Here is a 19,372-nt window from a genome sequence, read left to right as displayed (position 1 = left end):
TGTTTCTCATGAATGTGTCGTTTGTTGTGTGACTATGTGTGTGTTCGAATTTCTGTGAATCCCACCCACCTCTACCTCTGTTTGGCTGACCATGAAATTTTACTCTACCTCAGCCAATTATCATCATTTATGCGATTGTCTCATGCACGCTAACCAAAAAAGAACAGTAAAAAAGTATTTACCTCTCGGCTCAGAGATCTGGTTGGTCTCATGAAAAAACCTGCTTCATTTATGGTAACATGCCACATTTTTTGGCAGTAACGGTAACAGTGTTATAATTAGAGAAGAGTAATCAATTAGATTACTCGTTACTGAAAAAAGTAACACCGTTATTCCCATCATTGGTCATGATCATTATCATGAAACAAATCATTGTGTCTGATCAGTTCAGGATCACAAATGAATATAACACCCTAACCCATCTTCATAGAAGTTTAGGTCAAAAAAATAACTGTGATGTTATTAAAATTCAGGCAAAGCAATATAATCAACAAGTGGGGCAAGATAAATAAGGTTGCCAAAGGTCGAGTAAGTGAATATAATGAATATAAATAGCTAAAATTCTAATTGGGCATCTTGTTGGTTTGATGAATATCTTAGGTGCTGGGGGAGGGAACTGAAGAAATTGCTGTCTTATCTTGTTGCTGTCTTTTGTGTGTGTTTGTTTGTGTGTGTCCATGTGTATGTAGCCTTTCTCGGTCCACCTCTGAGACGCAGAGAGGACAGTACAGGCTGCGGCTGAACGCACCCCCTCACTCCCTACTCCCTATATAAGGAGATTAATGTAATGGACTATACAGTGAACTCATTCACAAAATTAGCTATTTTTTTTCCGACACTACTTTTGGCGCCATTAATTGTGTCATCGCTGTCGCACAATTATAATGTACATAACTCACGGCTAAAGACAGAAAAAGCACTTTTCTGTTTATCACTGCATTTTGTTAAAGGCTTTTGATAACCTTGCTCTGCACTGTAATTTTTACTCATATTTGGTCTTCTTTTATAATATTTTTATTTTCTATTTTCTTGGCTCTTAGGTAACAGTTCTCAATTTTAATCTAACTTACTTGAATGTCTGATTATAGGGTTTTTGTGTGTTTTGCACGATGTTAATGCTCTTTACATTCATGTAAACAGCACGTTGAATTGCCATGATTTTGAAATGTGCTATATAATAAAATAAATAATAAATAATAAAATAACCTATTTTGCTGGAATCGTCATTTTTGCCACGAGCGCAATGCATCATGGGATATCTTGCTTGGGTTATTGACCATCGGCTATTCATTACTTTTCACAATGCATTGTGGGATACTTTAAGTGCACTACATTTTGTTACAAAACATTCGGATACCACTGCAAAACAACAAGCTCACTGTATAGTGCACTATACAGTGATTAGGGGGTGTTTTCGGACACTTGAAGTACAGTGCAAATTGAGCAGGGAAAAAAAATCTTGTTGCCAAAACTGTTTGACAACAACAAACCAGACTAGCATGCCACATGAAATAACCATGTGCTAATGATTTATGCGGCACCTGAGCTGGTGGCATCTAAACTGTTTTCTTGGCCCGGTCTGAGCTGCTGAATTACACAACTAAGCCTTTGACAAGAGAACTCCAGACCAAAATGGCCAGAAGGGCTACAGTAAGGGAGCTGGAGAGTAATCTAACTTTAAAGAAGTGAGCACTTCTTTCTTTTTCATTTGTTATAAGTGTCTCTCCAGCTGATAGTAAGCCAGATAGCCTCAAACACTTGTCCCTGCAACACAAGCACCAGTATTGTTGGGTATTGCTCTTTCTGTCGTGTATTTAGAACAGTCAGAACATTTTTGCAATTTGGAAGTTATGTTATTTGGCCCCTTGCCAAGAGTGAGATGAAAAGTTTAACCATTTAACCATTCTGCTATCTTTGCATTAATCATGTCAGAGGCAATTAACTTAGTTATAAAGAAAAGAGCAAGGGGAAAACAGCTCAGATGACAGCAGAGAAAAAATATATTACTTTACTTCTCCATTTATCTGAACCAAGGTCTTGATAATATGGTGTCCTCTTCATGGTGTTAAAATTAAAACAACATGGAAAGTGTTTCAAACTCAATTTAATTGATTCGGGAAGTCTGGACACGTGTACTCCCACACTGACATACCACAAAACAGATTGTGGGCAGAGGAGTTAAAATAAAGAAATCACTCAAAGTCAACACCAGCAAAAAGGATGACCCAGATGTGGACTCATATCTCCAGCAACAGAAGCTGAATTTGACTAAGTGCCACAAGGTATCACTTTGAGGTTTCAGTGGAGAGAAAGGAAAAAGACCAAACCTGTTTTTTCAGCAAAGCATGTCGTTGCTATTCAGAGTCACTTGATAAATAGTTGGATTGATCATAGGCCAAGGGCATGTTATCAGCAGAACAGAACGTGCCAAGGAACATGACAGAGGCAATAATCATCACCTGCAATGCCAACATACACAAATGCTTCCACAACAGCTGCCTGATGTGGAAGACATGCCACACAATGAATAACCACAGTCTGAACACTTTCAGAGAGTTCTGCTTTCTATGCTGGCAGGATTTGGCTGTCTCCATCAGACCCCGAATAAAGTCCCATAATCAGTAAAAGTCTGAGAACAGGTCCATGAGCCGGATGTTACTTGGAGAAATAACATGACGGATGCAAACTGGAATTTCACCTTGAGCACCACGATACATTTAAGCTTATTATATCAGTATAAAAGTCAGCTGAAGTTAGTGACAGTTAGAGGTTCTATGTTTGACACTTTTTTTAACCAACATGTTCCTGCCTACACCCCCCCACAATGCCTGTCTCACTCTCTCTCTCTCTCTCTCTCTCTCTCTCTCTCCCACTCTCAACCCAACCAGTCGAGGCAGATGGCCGCCCCCCCTCAGCCTGGTTCTGCTCGAGGTTTCTGCCTCTTAAAGGAAGTTTTTCCTTGCCACTGTTGCCAAGTGCTTGCTCATCGGGGGATCTGTTGGGTCTTTTTAAATAAATTTATAAAGAGTTTGGTCTAGACCTGCTCTATATGTAAAGTGCCTTGATGTAACTTTGTTATGATTTGGCGCTATACAAATAAATCTGATTGATTGAAATCTGATTTCACTTTTATGTGTTATCCATTCAAAGATATATTCTTGGTTTTAACAACCAAATATATCTCAGTATACTTTTGGATCTCCTCTTTCAGACCTCTCACTAATGATGCCACATTTTATCATATCTGGCAGCCTCTTCTAAATTATCTTCCTGGTTTTCTTGTTGACCTTTTGCAGAAGGGCCATCCACATCTTGAGCTCACAGAAACACATTTTCATGATTTTTTTTTCATCCAATTTTCTTTGTCTTTTACATGATAAAACTTTTAACAAGAAGCTTATAAAACATTTAACCAATAAAGCTATAGTTCATTATGTTTCAACTCAAACATTCATTTCACTATTTCTGCTTGTAATAGAAGATAGATCAATTGTTGCTTTTACATACACTACTCACAATAAGTTAGGGATATTGTTATTAACATGAGTGCTTTTCCTCTGAATTTTAATGAAATAAGTAAAAGTTCCCTATGATATTACTAATAATGAATGAGATGAAACACCATTTTCATTAGTTTAATATTTATTAGCCCAAAAATTTAGACAATAAGAAGGATAGCCCCAAATAACAAAAATTGACAATGTCAGTAGCGGGTGTTTCCACCATTTGCCGCAATGACAGCATGACAGCAACGTCTCATGCTCCTCACTAGCCTCATGATGTTGTTCTGAGGCAATGCATTCCACTCTTCCACAAGTGCTACATGCAGTTCTGCCAGGTCACGTGGGGGTGGGGTACGATCATCCAGTCTCTGCTTCAGCTGGTCTCAGACATGCTCTATGGGGTTCAGGTCAGGGGACATTGCTGGCCATACCATATGAGGCACTCCGACTTCCTGAAGTCGAGCTGTGACAATTCTAGCACGATGTGGTGGAGCATTATCATCCATGAACGGAATGTTGGGGGTGTGCTGGCGAAATTGGGGGATGATGATGGGTTTTATGATGTCTCGGAGGTAAGAACGTGCAGTGATTGAGCCATCTACAAAAACCAAATCTGTTTTGTGCTGACTGGTGATGCCTGCCCAGACTGTTGCACCTCATTATGAGTAATATCATAGGGAACTTTTACTTATTTTATTAAAATTCAGACCAAATAGGAAAAGCACTCATGTAAATAACAATATCCCTAACTTATTGTGAGTAGTGTATATCATAATGCTAATTTGAAGAGACTACAAATCAAATACTGCACTATCAGCTGGGGAATCCAAATGAACTGGTCTTGAGCGGTAATCACTTAGCTGTGATATGACAAAGTTCCAGAAGTCCTGACAGCTGGTTTTAAGCTTACGTTTCTGAAACCCAGTCTGTGAGGATTTTTCTGTGGACTGACTTTGATACTTTCACTGTATTAATATAGAACCTAGACCTGATTTAGTATCAAAGACTAATAATAATTAATAATATCAGTGGGTGTCTACCTTGATACAATGTGAAGCCTATGAGTTACAAAACCAGCTACACCATAGACTTAATCTTTCAAATCATACTGTACAGCCTAAGGTGCTATTGATAATCTTCAAAGGCTCAACAGGGAGCATCAATGAAGCCTTTAATGGACATTCATCCCACTAATGTCCTTATATTAAGAATATAAGGACATCACTCAGAGCACAAATATGTACATCAAAGCATCTTTTGGTCTATAACATTCAAACACACACATAAATTGAAAAACACATAAACCTCTCTGAGGTGTGATGTTTAAGGAGTGCTGACAGATTAAATAGATGTAGATGGAGCCAACTCTTGGCACATTATTATCACTCTTCAAGTAAACCTCCCACCCCCCACCCCCCACTCCCCAAACAAGTCTTCAGTCAGCCTGGAGCTTTCACTCAGCTGCATCAGGTACTGTAGTGATCCACCATACTTATTCTGCGGAGGCAATACACACCAGCACTACTACCCTCCAGGCAGAACAGCAAACATTTCTGCAGCCCACTTCATTTAAACCATAACAGCAGGTGTGTCACGATCTCACCTGAGGACCTCGAGGAGATAAAAAGCTCTCAGAGCTTTTTCATGTAAAACATCCTCATGGTGCATGAAAACAATAAACTTCAGGACATGAAAAGCAAAGCTGCAAGTTCCTGTCTATATTTTTTTCAAACCCCTCTTTGTCGACAGACTATAAATCTGTTGGGACAGATTGGATTTTACACCAAGACAGGATATTCTCTCTTGAATTTGATGGCTGTGTAGGTTTTAGAGCAGCTCAGCAGCATAGTGGTTAGCGCTGTTGCCCCTGAACATGAAGGTTGTGGGTTCACTTCCTGGGCTGTCGTCCTTTCTGTGTGGAGTTTGCAGGTTCTCATTGTACCTGTGTGGGTTACCTCCTACCCTCCAAAGACACATGTCTTTATTTTAATTGATGTCTGTCTCTATGTGATGGGCTGGTGACCTCTCCAGGGTGTATCCTGGATCCTGGAATTGGCTCCACTGGGCTCAGTGTGAGATTCAGGCCTGTTATGCTATTTAGCAACTAAAGTAGCCTGGAAGCTCAAGATGAGAAGTGAAGAAAAGTTTCAGACCCAATGAAAGCTGACTCAAGTGACATCACTCACTTTATCCACAAAATAAGCAAAGTATTTTTCACACAATCGGAAAATGACTCTCACTCCTGAGTCATAACATGCAGAGACTTGGTCAGAGCCCTCACCTGTACACTGGGTACAGCATGACTGAATAAACGTGATACGTGTACTAATGACATAGAGCTATTCTGAGCCATTTTGAGCTTTTTCTGACTCAAAACAGCTGATTAGTGGAATAATTTAGTTTAGTGCATGGTTAAACTGGTTTGTAGAAATACGACAGCATAACTACAAGCCGTTCACAAATTTAAGTACTCTAAGGAAAGATATTTTTGACAGCAAGATAAAATGGTGAAAACAGTAAGTAAAACTGTTTTTCTGTGGAAAAAAAATTTAAAAAGTTCTGTCTTTTTTATATGACAATGACTCTCCTCACTTGAGTACATCATCTCAATTTCTGCTTCTTTAAACCAAAAACTTTCTGATCTGAAACTACAGTAGTTAATAAAAACCCAGACTATAGATAAGATACTCATACAAAAACGACAACAAAGAGATTAATTATAGCTTTAGGCAACAAAAACAACTTGATTATGGCCAAGTTTGGCATTTTTTGTGAATGTCAATAAACAAGTTGAGACACTGAACCTTTAAACCAGATAAGGAATTTTTACAAATCTTAACCAAATGCTGGTGAGTTTGAACAGAACCATGAAACAGGCAAACAATGCTGGATTCATCACCAGTCGATAAGATATCTGTTTTTTGTTTTTTGCATTGTTGAGGTTTAATTGCAGAGACTTTGTTGCACGCACACTGAATGAAAAACAACCTTAAAGGACTTCAATGCATTGAATAGTGATACCAAAGAGATCCAGGGGAAGTACTTACTGGACAACCCAGGGAAATAGTGAATGGAGTAAACAAACAACTCAGTGTGTTGTTGAACTCTCTCATGGCTTGGTCTCCCACTGATATAACTGAACATCACTAATCAATTTGCAGCTACAAGGCAGAGGTCAAATTGCTTCCAACTGTCCCTCTCATGCAAATGAGAGCGTGGGCCTTTGAAAATCATCTGTCACCAAAGTGAGCAGGTCTGACACTTCCTCCGGCTCATGCAGAGCCGTGTAATGTTATGATGGATTTGATTCAACATCTCCACTACAGATGAAAAAACACTGTTCCAACAAGCTACCATGATGTTTTACGTTATGTCTCTAACAGAGAGTGTGAAGCCTTCTGGGTAAGTGATCTATTAGAGTCTTATATTTTCAACATATGACATTGACACATTCAACCAGTCCAGATCCATGGAGGCTCCACCTCACAACTTAAAATTCAGATGTTTTCAACAGTTTCCCCTTGAAGACATTTCATGTTTTTTTCTGATCTTTCCACTCTGCACAGCCTCAGGAGAGACCCCACATGCCATAATCATTCATTCATTCAGGTGGTGAGGGCAGATATCTGTTGTTTAACAGCAAATAACTTCACACTGACACCAGGGATGGAGCAGTTTGTGTGGAGAAGAAAATAAGTAGCGTAGCTAATACAAAAATACACATTCCTGGTGCGAAGGTGTTTTCTTTTTTTTTTTTACTTTGTTTCTGTCTTTGTTTTTTACAGATATCTGTTTAAAACCTTAGATCAGTTTCCAGTGAAATTTGCAGACAGACTTGATTGATTAAATGTTGCTTGTCATCTGGGAACAAGATTTCCACATTCAGTGTATTTCTATTTTCAAACCATGTTTACTAATTGTAAACTATGTAAACTAATTTAATTTGGCTTGAGTCCAAATCTGACAACTAGGTCCAAAAGACATCAAAGAGTCACTAACAGTTAGATGTTGTGTTTTGTTCTTCTATTATCATGGTGAAAATCTAAAAAATAAATTGTTAACAAAAGAAAAATAAATCGAGCGGCTTGCAGTAGAGCTGTGATGTCAGTTCTTTTCTCAAACAGCTAGGCTATTATTTTGGAACATAATGACCTGATGAATAAAAAAGATATCAATTATATACTGTATCAGCTCACACCCTGCGTTCTGCAGAAATGGATACAGAGAAGAGATTTTTAACTTTCAGGGCATTATTGGTGTCAGGGAGTGGCTGAAATAGCATGCCAGCCCCCCCACTTTTTTTGTGTCATCCCATATTCGTACCTGCTGACAGCTGAACTTGACATTGACACCTGAGGTAAGAGGCTTGTCATTGTTACAATTCAGGGCAGATTGGAGTCACACAGGAGGTCGCACTCGTTCCGGTGTTCTGTAAATACAGGGTGGGGGCTAAAGGGATATGGGGTCGTTGTCGGTTGACAGCTGCTTAGACTCAACCAATAATAATAAGAAGAAGCTCTGAGATGTTTTCTGCCCAGATGCTTGTCTTTCATTTCGCCCCCAGAATCTGTATATCTGTCAGTTTGGCAGATTTATGTGAAACGTGTATGTGACAGGCTGGATTTAATACCAAAGGTGTCCTTGAAGGGTCCAGGGGGGGTTGATCATGGGAGACAGACCTGCTGTAGACCATCTGCACTCACTTTATGGCTCCCTGTCCAGCTGTGCTGACCTTTGTAGGTACAGAGATGAGGTCTGTACTCCTGGGCAATTAATTTCATTTGTTCAGCCTTGCTTGGCTGTATTCGAGGCAGTTCCTGCTTAATAAAGTTTGTTTTCTGAACATGAGCTCTACTTGCCTTTGCTTCCAAGACGGATTGGACCTACTGGACATTCACTAATAATGAACCTCTGGATTATTATATTATCAGCCTCTGCTCCTGTCTGATGAGTTGAGCCGAGCTTCATAAACAAAGTAAAATCAACATTATTCATCCTTCGTTTCAGGGGTCTCCTTATTTTATTCCGCCTCAGATGGTTTCAACATCATTACTGTGTGCTCTTGCATATGTTAAATAAAGTTGATTGTGAATATTTATATATTTTCCATATTTTTTAAGGAATGAATCCCTAATACCACATTATGGAAGAAATTCATGCCAAAGCTTATCCAGTTCATGAAAGCCTCACAGCAGGTGTGAGGTGGGTGATCCATTGGCAGCTGTTCTACGTTTCCTGCAGCAGTGACAGTGCTTTGTTTTAAGAGGAAAGATTAAGTGCTCAGCATTAGCATGGCTAAACAAAGAGAAGAAGACTACTCAATTCAAAGTTGAGGACTTGATAGCCTGAGGAAAAAAACTGATTAGTCACTCGGGGAAAGGGAGGCATTTTTAAAAGAAAACTTGTGAATCAAATGTAGACTGAGCATTTACTCTGAAGATTAAGAGCTCTCCATGCTGAGAAAGTTTAGGGAGGGCAGCTCTGGATATTTCTTTCTGGACAACTTTCACTAACTGGCCCATATGCAAATAAGCCGCTGTATTATTGAGTCTACTGTTGTAAAACAATTGAGGTGTTTTCTGCATAAACAATTAAAGGGGCTCCATACACTGCTCTTTGTAAGAGCAGTGTGGATTTTCTAACATTCCAATAGCTCACCAATAATCCTAACGTTCAAGCCGACTAAATGGCTGTGATGGCCTGGCTGTAGATTTGACTCAAGTAGATTTTAGTTCGACTAATGTTGTGCTTTTCTTTAAATGTGATTTATGAAGCTTAACATTATGCATGTAATATAAGGGTAGTGTAGAGGCATAGTGATTAGCGCTGTTGCCTCATAGTAAGAAGTTGGCGGGTTTGATTCCTGATCTAGGGGCTTTCTGTGCATAGCTTGCATGTTCTCCCTGTGCCTGCATGGGTTTCCTCCCACTGTCCAAAAACATTACTTTTGGGTTAATTAAATTGTCTATAATATCTAAATTGTATGTGAGTGGTTGTTGGTCTTTGTATGTTGGCCCTGAAATGGACTGGCGATCTGGGTGTACCCAGGTTCGCCCAGAGTGAGATGGGATTGGCTCCAGCGCCCTCTGTGACCCAGAAACAGCAATTGAATATGGATGAATGAATATAATATATAATGGTTTTTCCTCAGTAAAAAGAAGCATTGAAGCATGGCACTTGGCTGTTAGTGAGCATAAACAATATGGTGTAAATCCCTGACATAGATATCAGCAAAGAGAGAAATAAAAATGAAAATAATGAAAATTGCTTTACATTCATGATATAGTACTTCTAAAGATGTTGAAAAAATGGAAAATAGAACTTGATAAATTTTTCATTCATGGAAATGTGTGGGGATGATTTTAAAGAGTTATTTTCAGAAATATATTGTATTTTGCAGCAGTTCTTGAATTGCCACACGTCACATCTTTCCTTGTAAGGTATAAGTCTTCTCTTATTGTGGCACAGTGCAACATGCCTGTGTGTCCTTTCTGTTCAGCATTGCCTTCACTTTCACTTTAATTTAACCTTCTTTCTTTATTACAGGGCCATCTGAGCAAAGAGGTCAGCCACAGTGGATCAATTGTGTCTTGAACTCAAGGTCACCTCAGCTGTGCTTAAAAGTTTGCAATCAGTTCCTGTTTTGCATGCTGTCACTTTGTTAAGCTTGCTTTAAATTCCTCATGAGGCATCTGACCTGTGCTCAGCCACTGCTAGCAATATGAATGGCAAAATGCTGTGTTTGTAAAACCACAGCATGCAAAAAGCAAGCTGTGTTTCAGGAAGCTGTTACCGGACATGAACCCAGCATCCATCATCGCAGTGGAAATCAACATTGTCCTCATATATCAGTCCTGATTAGATGGCACTCTGATTGGTTTCAAAGCATTCCAATTCTCTAATCCCATCTTCTCACTCCCGCCTAGAGCACACAGATCTTTGCTATACACAGTGGAAACAAAGATGATGACTGCAAAGCGAATTGATGATTTTATCTGTTCCCATCAGTAGATTTCTCATGTACAGTTGCGTGAAAAGGTTGTGGCTCAAAGAGGCTCAAATCACAGTTACAACAGCCTCGCCATAAAATTGGCTGCCATGCAAAAGCTTTCACAGACTCTGGCAGAAGAGTCTGGACCTGGTAAACGTCTGATAAGGCTGATTTGAATGAGACTGCATTCTCTTTTGTTTTGATTACAGGAATTATGAATATCTACGCTGACCCCACTTGTGATGCAGCCCTAAATTAAAATATTGCTGCCTAAACAATGTTGGCAGTCTTGTTTTAGAGTGACTCAATGATGCCCTCAAGTGGCCTGAGCTAGCCAGCTGTAGCCCAGAGAACAACCACGCCAGCAGATTCAGTCCAAGCTCATGTTTCTGCCTCTGAGCTAAGCTCTGAAGTTTAAGTTTGATCCCATTCAAAATATGTAGTTGGGAACATTCATTATCTCCATCTGTTTTCTCTCTCCTCTTGGTCCAAGCTGGATGGAGGATGAAGGATGGGATCTTACATGCAAGACTTGTTGATGACAATACAAATCTGGCATTCTTTAAAGTTCAACAGCAGCGTAAAAAGCCCAGTCCTACGGTTGTAAAGCCCAGACAAAAAATGGTCCATAATAAAACAAAGGTCATTATTCTTCTTTTCCTTTTTTTGGGGGGGGTGGGTGGGGGGCAATGACATCTGATTCTATGAAGCACACAACCACACACACACACACACTCATTATAAGTCTCAGATCTACATTGCGTTTCCATTGTACACCAGTGGCTTCTATTAGCCACTACGAAACCAGCCTGCCCTTGTGCCTTTGCATACATCAAACAAATTGCTTGCTTAACCTCACAGTGTTGCTGTTGCACAGTGATTCTGAGCTCATTCAGTACAGCAGTTACACAAGCTGACACAGGTGGAACCATTTGCTACAGTGCATGTGCATGTGTGTATGTGTATGTATTTTTTCCTGCCAAGGCTGAATTCCTTAAAGGAGGCTGCCTAATTTTGGAACAGCTAGGCCTCCTCTTACATTAGCCTGCTCTGACACAAACAGTTAATAGCAAACTCTGCATTTTATGCTATGTATTGACTGCTAGCTAAAATTGAATTACGGGCATTTTGACAAAGCAACCCACAGTCCTCATGTTAAAATACAACATATTCTACAACTGCTTTTGCTACGCTGTGTACACGTCATTCTGTTCAAACATGACATGTTGTTTCTGTAAACGCATCTGTGATGCCAATTCCTACATTAATGAAAATAGTAATCTACTAAATGAAGCCTTTAAGCATCATAAGTATGACCTTAAAGGAAGCTTTTATATATTCTATGTCCTGGTACTGTAGACAAGTAGCTGACATTTCCACACAGACACAGTGCTGATCCCATCCAGCAATATACTTATATGTACTAAAAATAAAAGTGCTGAAAAGACAAGTGGCTCTCTGCTGCCATTAGAAGGACAGACCAAATTGACCTTGGTATATGTAAATTATTATTACTTCATTTATTTAGAATTACATAGAAAACACACAATTCACACAAATCTCATTTTATAATAATGTAAATAAAATAAGGAAGCAAAAAAGAAAGTGAGTACATAAATATACATATACAATATTTAGCAATGATAGCTCATACTATGCTAAGAAAATAAAAATCACAGAAAGTTACTCACACTGGAATCCATAGTTGCAGGTACAAGTGTTATTTTTCTTTTCTTTTGTCAGTGGCGTGTGTAGTGGCTGTGTCCAAACCTTACTGTACTTAAATATATGAAGCAGCCATGATATCATTTAGTTTTCTTTGGTGTACATGATTGAACAACCTATTTCACTTGTATGCTTCCAGTCTGGATTCTCAAAAAATAAATGGCACCAGAGACAGACAGAATGTCTGTGGCAACTACAGATGCATGGCTGCTGAAAATAGACAACTGCATTAACCTGCAAGTGATTCTTGAGTTAACGGCAATGGCAAAATCCATTGACTTTTCTAGCCAGAACAATTTGCCCTGTAACTCGAAAAGAGGCATTTTTATGTGTTCAGACCTCAGAAACTCATATTTGGTGTCCATAGTCTTAATGGGTAAGTAATCTACTGTAGAAAGTGCCCCCACCCACTGATTCAGTCCAGAAGTGGCCTAGTAATGACTAAATGGTGCTGTCTCCTTCAACTCATGGTACCCCTGGTGGTTTGGCTCTGTGAAGAGACAGAGAGGGTAGTTAGGCCTTAGAAGCACCACAAATCTATCTCTTCTTCCAGTGATTAAAAAAGACTCTTTTAGAAATGGAGGTGATTCAGTTAGATTTTAACAAGATTAAAAAAATGCAACACAATGATACAGAGCAATAATTTGACCATACAGCTTTATTTGGATTTTCTGCCTTCAGTTTATTGAACTGTTTCCTCAAGTTCAGTTGAATGTGGAATTATCCTCTATTCAGTTATATTTAAAGGGCCCGTATTATATGAAGTTATACTTTTATGTCTTATTTGATTATAAAGCAGGTCTGGGCTCTGTATAAACACTGTCTAACCACAGACACTGAACCGTACATAACTCAGAAAACAGTGAGCCAATCAGAGGAGAGGCTCTCTGGCTCTCTTCTGATTGGCTAACTGACTTTTTGTTAGACAGAAGACCATGGGAGGTGTAAAACTATATGATGTTTTTTGGACTTAAAACCACAGATATCTTCACAATAATGTAGAATATGGGACCTTTAAAGGAATTGCTACTGTATTCATTCGCAGAGCATACAGTTTGGAGTTACTTAATAATTTTTTGTACATCCCAAATAATGTAGATGAAAATAACCACTAGAAGAACGCGTTTGAGAGAGTAGATAAGTGTTACGGTACCCAGACTCATATTCTCCTCCACCAGAGGCCTCTTCTCTTTGCAGTTCACCACTCTTCCCTGTGCTGATCCCAGAATGGTCATGATGTCTATGAGGTTGAGCTTTCCTTCCTCCTTGGCCTCCTCCACCTCCTCTGCCAGCTCCATTGCGGCCTCTTCACGCTCCTCTATCTCTTCTTGGGTCAGCATTGCATTTAAGCCTTGTGCTGCAGTGGCATTGCCCACCTGTGGTGGTGCCAGTGAGCATAATGCCCTCACGTTCCCATAGGACTTCAAGTGCACTACGTTGGCACGCAAGAACAGCAGAAGGACATTGAGGTCATTCATCGGACAGCCTAGCCTGCGTCGGTTGAGGAGATCCAGAGCCGGAAGGACCTCATAGACTGAGATGAAGGTGGTGTCCCAAACAAAGAGTCGAATTAAGCTGAAGAGAACAATGGGAGCTAGAAGGACATAGATCGCACCATTGGCCACGCTTATCACCTGAAAGACCAACTGGCCGATCATTTTACACTGAACCAATTCAGGAACCCAGTTCTGATCACGCAGTATGCCCGTACGGACAAAGCAACTGAACTCATCCTGCAGGAAGGCAGAGAGATGGAAGTAGGCCAGGTAGAGACAAGCAGCAGTCATGAAGGTCAGGAGGAGGAAGCCACGAAGGAAAAGCATGCTAACAAGGAAGTAGGAGCTCTGCTTGCACTGCAAGTATCTCTCCAGTAGAGGGTACTCAAAGTATCGCTTCTTCTTGGCCCTGCAATCACACCAGGAGAGGAAACTCAGCACACACACGTACAAACAGCTACACATATTCCAGCCTGGAGTACCACAAATTTCAGCTTCTAGCCACTGGGAGCTAACCACCATAACACTCAAAACAAATCCCCCCAGAGTCCCCAGCATCTGAAAACCCTGCTCAAGGGTATTTCAGTGGTAACACCTGAGGAAGAGACAAATATCACTTTTCCTAACCACACTTTCCAGTTTATTAAGAGATTCAGACTGGCATCTTAAGGTAACTTCTGTAACATTTGGGGAACATGTTTCACTTGCAGAGCTTTTTTATTTGTTATTGCACTGATCCAATTTCTCTCCAGAAATTTCATTTAGGACATATTGTTAAGTCAGGGAAAATCAGCACTCAAAATATTTGGGTTCCTCAAAATATAAACAAGAAAAAAGAAACAATATATGGAATAAAAGACGAGCCATGAATATTCACACTATTGCAGTCACCAGTTTCTCACCTTTGCAGTTCGGCCTGAAATGTGAGCGGGTTCTTAGTGGTCTGGCGCATATCAAGAATGCTCTGGGCCAGTCGGATTGAGCGGTTGTATGACTTATCCAACTCGTCGATAATGAAGAGCAGGTCTGAACCCAGTGAGGGCATCACAAGCTGTCGCCAGATCAGTGCTGGTAGGTACATCAGCACCGCCATGGCCAGGAGAGAGTAAGGGAACATCTGGATGGAAAATGAGAGGAAAGGTATACAGAGCAGGGAGGCAGGTGGACAGAGAGAAAAGGAAAAGTAGATCCGTTACAGAGACAATGGCCTCACAATCCAGTTCTGTAAAAAAACAAGTCCAAGTTAAGAACGGCTGTCCACTCAATTGTCAGTGCTAATCATGATTTTAGCTGCTAAATTAGAAAATAAGGTAAAAAATGTATCAGCCACTCAAGTATGGAAAAACAGGCCAGGGAAGCCTGATAAGAATATCTCTTACAAACTTACTTTATGAACCCAGAGAGAGCGCTCCTCGAAGTTCCCCTCGCTGTCAAACTCATGATGCATGAGAGAGTCCCAACAGTATGTGTCCACGTAGCTGGCCTGCTTAATAGAGAAATTGCTGGGAGGGAAACAGCTGATCTGAGGCCCTGCAGAGTAAACAAATGTTGATCTGTAACAATATCTCTTGAAATAGGAAATTGGTTCCTGCAGCCTCCTTTGATCCTGCTTTATCAATTTGCCTTCAAGCAATCACTAAGCCCTTGATATCTTGCACATACACATACACACACACATACAATAGTCAGTAATGGAGATCTAGAGTCAGACATGCATTCCTGCATGTCCTTTTCCTTTCAGTGCTAAAGATTTTGAACGGGGAAATCATACATTTCCAAATGGCAGTGTGGTATTTTAAAACTCTGGATGGCTCACTTCAGAAGCTGGCCTTCTCCAATTTATGTTTAGTTCACCTTGATATTATCACATATAGTCTGACCACTTGAGGCCATGCCCTGCGCCCATCTGTCATTTCCCAAGGCTTCTCCACCCTTAAACATAGAGCTTGCAGAGCTTGGGAGGCAACACACCAAAGGGTGTGCCCCATCTAGTACACAGCCTTACAAGAGAAACACAGAGCTTCTATTTTTTTACAAGCACCCTACACATCTGCCAGCTGTCTTTAAGTAGAAACATACTGCCACTAGTTTGCTGTCAGCATAGAATTTCTTGTGCTAGCTCACCTTATTATAGGCAATTGGTACATGGTCCAATCATCCTATAGTTCTGTGTATTATCAATCAGATACATTATGACGTATTGACAGTAATTTCTCTGGAACACTGGAATCAAATTCTGAGATAAATGCAGATTGTGTCAGAGGCCGATATGAAGCAGCTAATCAGGATAGATGGTATGCAATACATAAATACAATAAATACAATGACAGCTCATCATCTCTTATTAAAGGCCGCCACCAAATGAAATGTGTAATATGGAATCAAACGGCTTCTTAAGGTATCTACTTATCATGTTGTCTGTCCTCAAAGCCTCACACATCTCTACAGGCAATTGTGTATTTAGCTTTGAAGTGAAACCACATTAATACAAAGCAGAGGACTGAAAGCATTGATTCGTACCTATTTGTGAGTTAACAGAGAAAATAAATCAGCCTCTGGTTTTAAGGCTTCCCAAGAGCTTAATTTTACATATTCTGTACACTAAAAGAACAGGAGCTACACGATACTTGCTTAGGTTAAGTTTTGCTGACTGTTGTAGTTGTAATAACTGACACTGCCTTATGTTCTTATGTAGCCTGTATTGGGAATATATCCTTCCAGCTTGCTTGGAAGCGTGTGTGTGGGTGCATGTGTTAACTAGTCATATTAAATAAAAAATGACAACACATGCCTTCTTGTGGAATCTTGTAAAATTGTCTCCCCCCTCAGCTCCCAACCCCTGCAAGCCATTTGGCAAAGCTAGGGGGCCTAAATTTCTGCCTCTGCTCCTATCTCCTACTCCCACTCCCCAATTAACGCTGGCAGATCATCCACGCATTTCTGCTTTGTATGAGGTTTCTTGGCTGAGAGTCCAGGTGCAAGAAAACCAGACTCCAGACAGCACCGCAATCAGGCACTGTTATGAAATTGACAACCCGGCAGATAGGCAGCCAACATCCATCAGTTGAGCCGCTCAAAACCATGTCGTGTTCGACCCCCTCTGAGACCCTCGTCCACCCACCCCTCCTCTCTCTCTGGTTAATCAAAATATCCTCTCATTTGCCTGAAATAGAGGGGGGCCACCACAGAAGAACTTTGCCTTGCAATTACAACGTGCCAACGTCAGTGAACGCTGCTCTCAATCATCTCCCATGGCAATTAACATCAGAAGCATAAGGCTGATTGCAGACCAGCTCTTGAAGGAGAATGTTTGGTTTAAAGTCAAGAGAGTAAGCCTCAGTCTCAGTCTCAGTCACAGCAGTCTCAGGCTGAGGACATGCCACGTATTCTTTGATTGTTAGTTGTGCTTTTTTGCATTATTAGCATGACTACGGATTGACAGGCTGTGGGCTTTTTTCAGGTAAAAAAATAAATATGGTGTTTTTTCAATGTTCTAAAACACTTCAGATAGTTTAATAAACAGCAGAATAATCTATAAACTGCTGAATAGAGTTTAAAGCGCATTGTAATTTTGGGATTTCAGTAACTTTGTGTTGCCATATGATTATTGTTATTCTGGTTTCTATTGTAGTGAGGAGTTTTAATGAACCAGCAGTCAGCGTCTTTCTTCTTTTTATGATCGGTGCTGTATAATTGCTTTCCTCCTCTTGCTTCACAGCACCTAAATTTGTCGAAGAACGTGCAGTGTAATTATAGCTCTCATTGTTATTGCTCTTAATAATTAGTTTCCTCAAGTTGGGATTGTAAGGGATGAGATGTTTTTGAGTGCAAAGATTAAAAAAAACTGTAGTGTAAGAGCATGTATATGCACACAATCAAGGCTTTCAAGTCAGCTCTGAAACAAAACACAAAGGACTCAACAAATGGACTTTTCTTTGTGGGGGAAAACTGAACAGTGAGACCCCAAATGCCCTGTTTTTTTAGACATATCCAGCTCCTGACGGACCTCTTGATGGACCTCTCGTTGAAGGCCTCATTTGTGAAGATCCTGTGGAGTTTGCCAGGAAGTGTCATTTAACACCTGAGGTCCTAAACACGATCAAGAATGGCAAAGCTCATCTGACCCCCTCTCAGGGAAACAGTTGACAAAGGACTATCAACACCATTGTTCTCCCCAGATGTTACATGTTTCAAACTGAACTCAAGTCACAGGGTAACTGTCAGACTTCTCTAACCCACCACTCTGTCCCTACTCAGCTAACTAGTTAGATTCGACTCTGACTTGTTGCTTGCTTGTGATTGTCTTATGTTGTAATCTGTTTTGTGTTTTGTTTGATGTTTGTTGTATTAAATCTTTCCAGCTTGGCCACATTGAGCATGTTCATTCCCTCACCTTGGAAATAAAAAATTGCCACCACACGCCTTTTAACCTTTTGCAGCTGAATTGCCCTTCTTTGCAATTTCTGAGTTTATTCAGTATTTTCACTGTTTGCATGATGTTGCTCCTCATGCAAGTTGAACTAAATACGGTTTAGCAACTAAATAGTGAGCAATTCAAGGACAAAAAGTACACAATTACAATACAGAGGGCAGTATACAACTGTGTCACTGAAGTGCAGAGCAACTGCAAAGCCAAAGCACAAGCACAGAATAAAAAACAAGTACTCATGAATATATGGTATAATTTGGGGCACCAGTGAATGGAAAGAAGAACAAAGGTCCTAACGCAAGGTTTGTTTTTTTCTGAAAAAAAAAAAAAGAGAAAGGGATAGAGGCAAGGAGTTGCTCACCCAGGGATATCTCGCGGGCAAATGCCATGCACACCAGCAGCAGTGGAAGTCCCACAGACACATATTTGATGACCTTGTCCAAAGGAAGCTCCAGCTCTAGGTGGTTGAGCCGGGTTATCCCGGAGCTGTCCTGCAGCAGGGCATCAGATAGCATGGCCTTGGCCGCTGCCTGGGCAATGGACATTTTGAACACCTACCCAGTGATAAGAAAAAAATGACTATTTTCTGAAACAGTCAAGTAGAAACAGAAGATACATAGTGTGTGCTTGCTGTACTCTAAGTACAAATCACACATGACCTTTGTCATATGTTGCTGCTTGGCTTTCTCTCTCTAATCTGCCTGTCAGTTTCCACTACATGAGATTTAATAAAGCAAAAAAGCCCATAAATCTGCAGTAATAAAAGAAAATCACTTGTGGAACTTCTGATGTTCAAATTCAGTCGCAGTAGCTCAAGGAAATATCTTCAATACATGACGAAAGCTGTAACCATCTTACCTTAAGTCTTCCAGCTTTCTCTAGTGAGACTATAATACAATATGTTCCAGATCCAAAGAGTTGCTGCAAAGGTCTGTACAACAGTGGAAAGCTGCTTAAGTATGCAGGGAGGACCTGGGTAAATGAGTAGTTGGATTTGGGCTGGACCAGGCCAAGCTGGGTTTGGCTCTAATTACAGAGAAGACATCTGGGATCATGTAGTCGCCCAGATGGCACCGGCTGTAGCAGGCCTCCAGTACCCAACATTAGATCTTACAGTTTTGGGTCTGTATGTACATGTGTGCATGTGTGTGTGTCTTTCTGGTGTATCCATGCTGCTGTGATTCACGCTGGCTGTGGCCCACTTCAAACAACTGAACCATAGCTACTG

At 40.4% G+C, this 19,372-nt stretch overlaps 1 protein-coding gene across 2 annotated transcripts; it reads right to left on the bottom strand.

Annotated features, from left to right (window-relative positions):
* Positions 1-12,007: 12,007 nt before the first annotated feature.
* Positions 12,008-19,086, bottom strand: LOC115054325 (pannexin-3). 2 transcript variants are annotated; one of them, XM_029519506.1, is made up of 6 exons: positions 19,003-19,086; positions 18,506-18,698; positions 15,103-15,245; positions 14,618-14,832; positions 13,373-14,124; positions 12,008-12,709 (listed from the first exon to the last, which is right to left on the bottom strand). In XM_029519506.1, the coding sequence occupies exons 2-6, from the start codon at positions 18,687-18,689 to the stop codon at positions 12,651-12,653; spliced, it is 1,353 nt and encodes a 450-aa protein (XP_029375366.1). In that variant the 5' UTR covers positions 18,690-18,698; positions 19,003-19,086; the 3' UTR covers positions 12,008-12,650. The 2 variants fall into 2 exon arrangements, with proteins under 2 accessions (XP_029375366.1, XP_029375365.1); XM_029519505.1 differs by lacking the exon at positions 12,008-12,709 and having other exon boundaries at positions 12,723-14,124.
* Between the last annotated feature and the right edge of the window lie 286 nt (positions 19,087-19,372).

Source organism: Echeneis naucrates, chromosome 14 (assembly GCF_900963305.1).
Source record: "Echeneis naucrates chromosome 14, fEcheNa1.1, whole genome shotgun sequence".
In the NCBI taxonomy this organism is placed as follows: domain Eukaryota; kingdom Metazoa; phylum Chordata; class Actinopteri; order Carangiformes; family Echeneidae; genus Echeneis; species Echeneis naucrates.
This window is presented reverse-complemented; position numbering and strand designations above follow the sequence as displayed.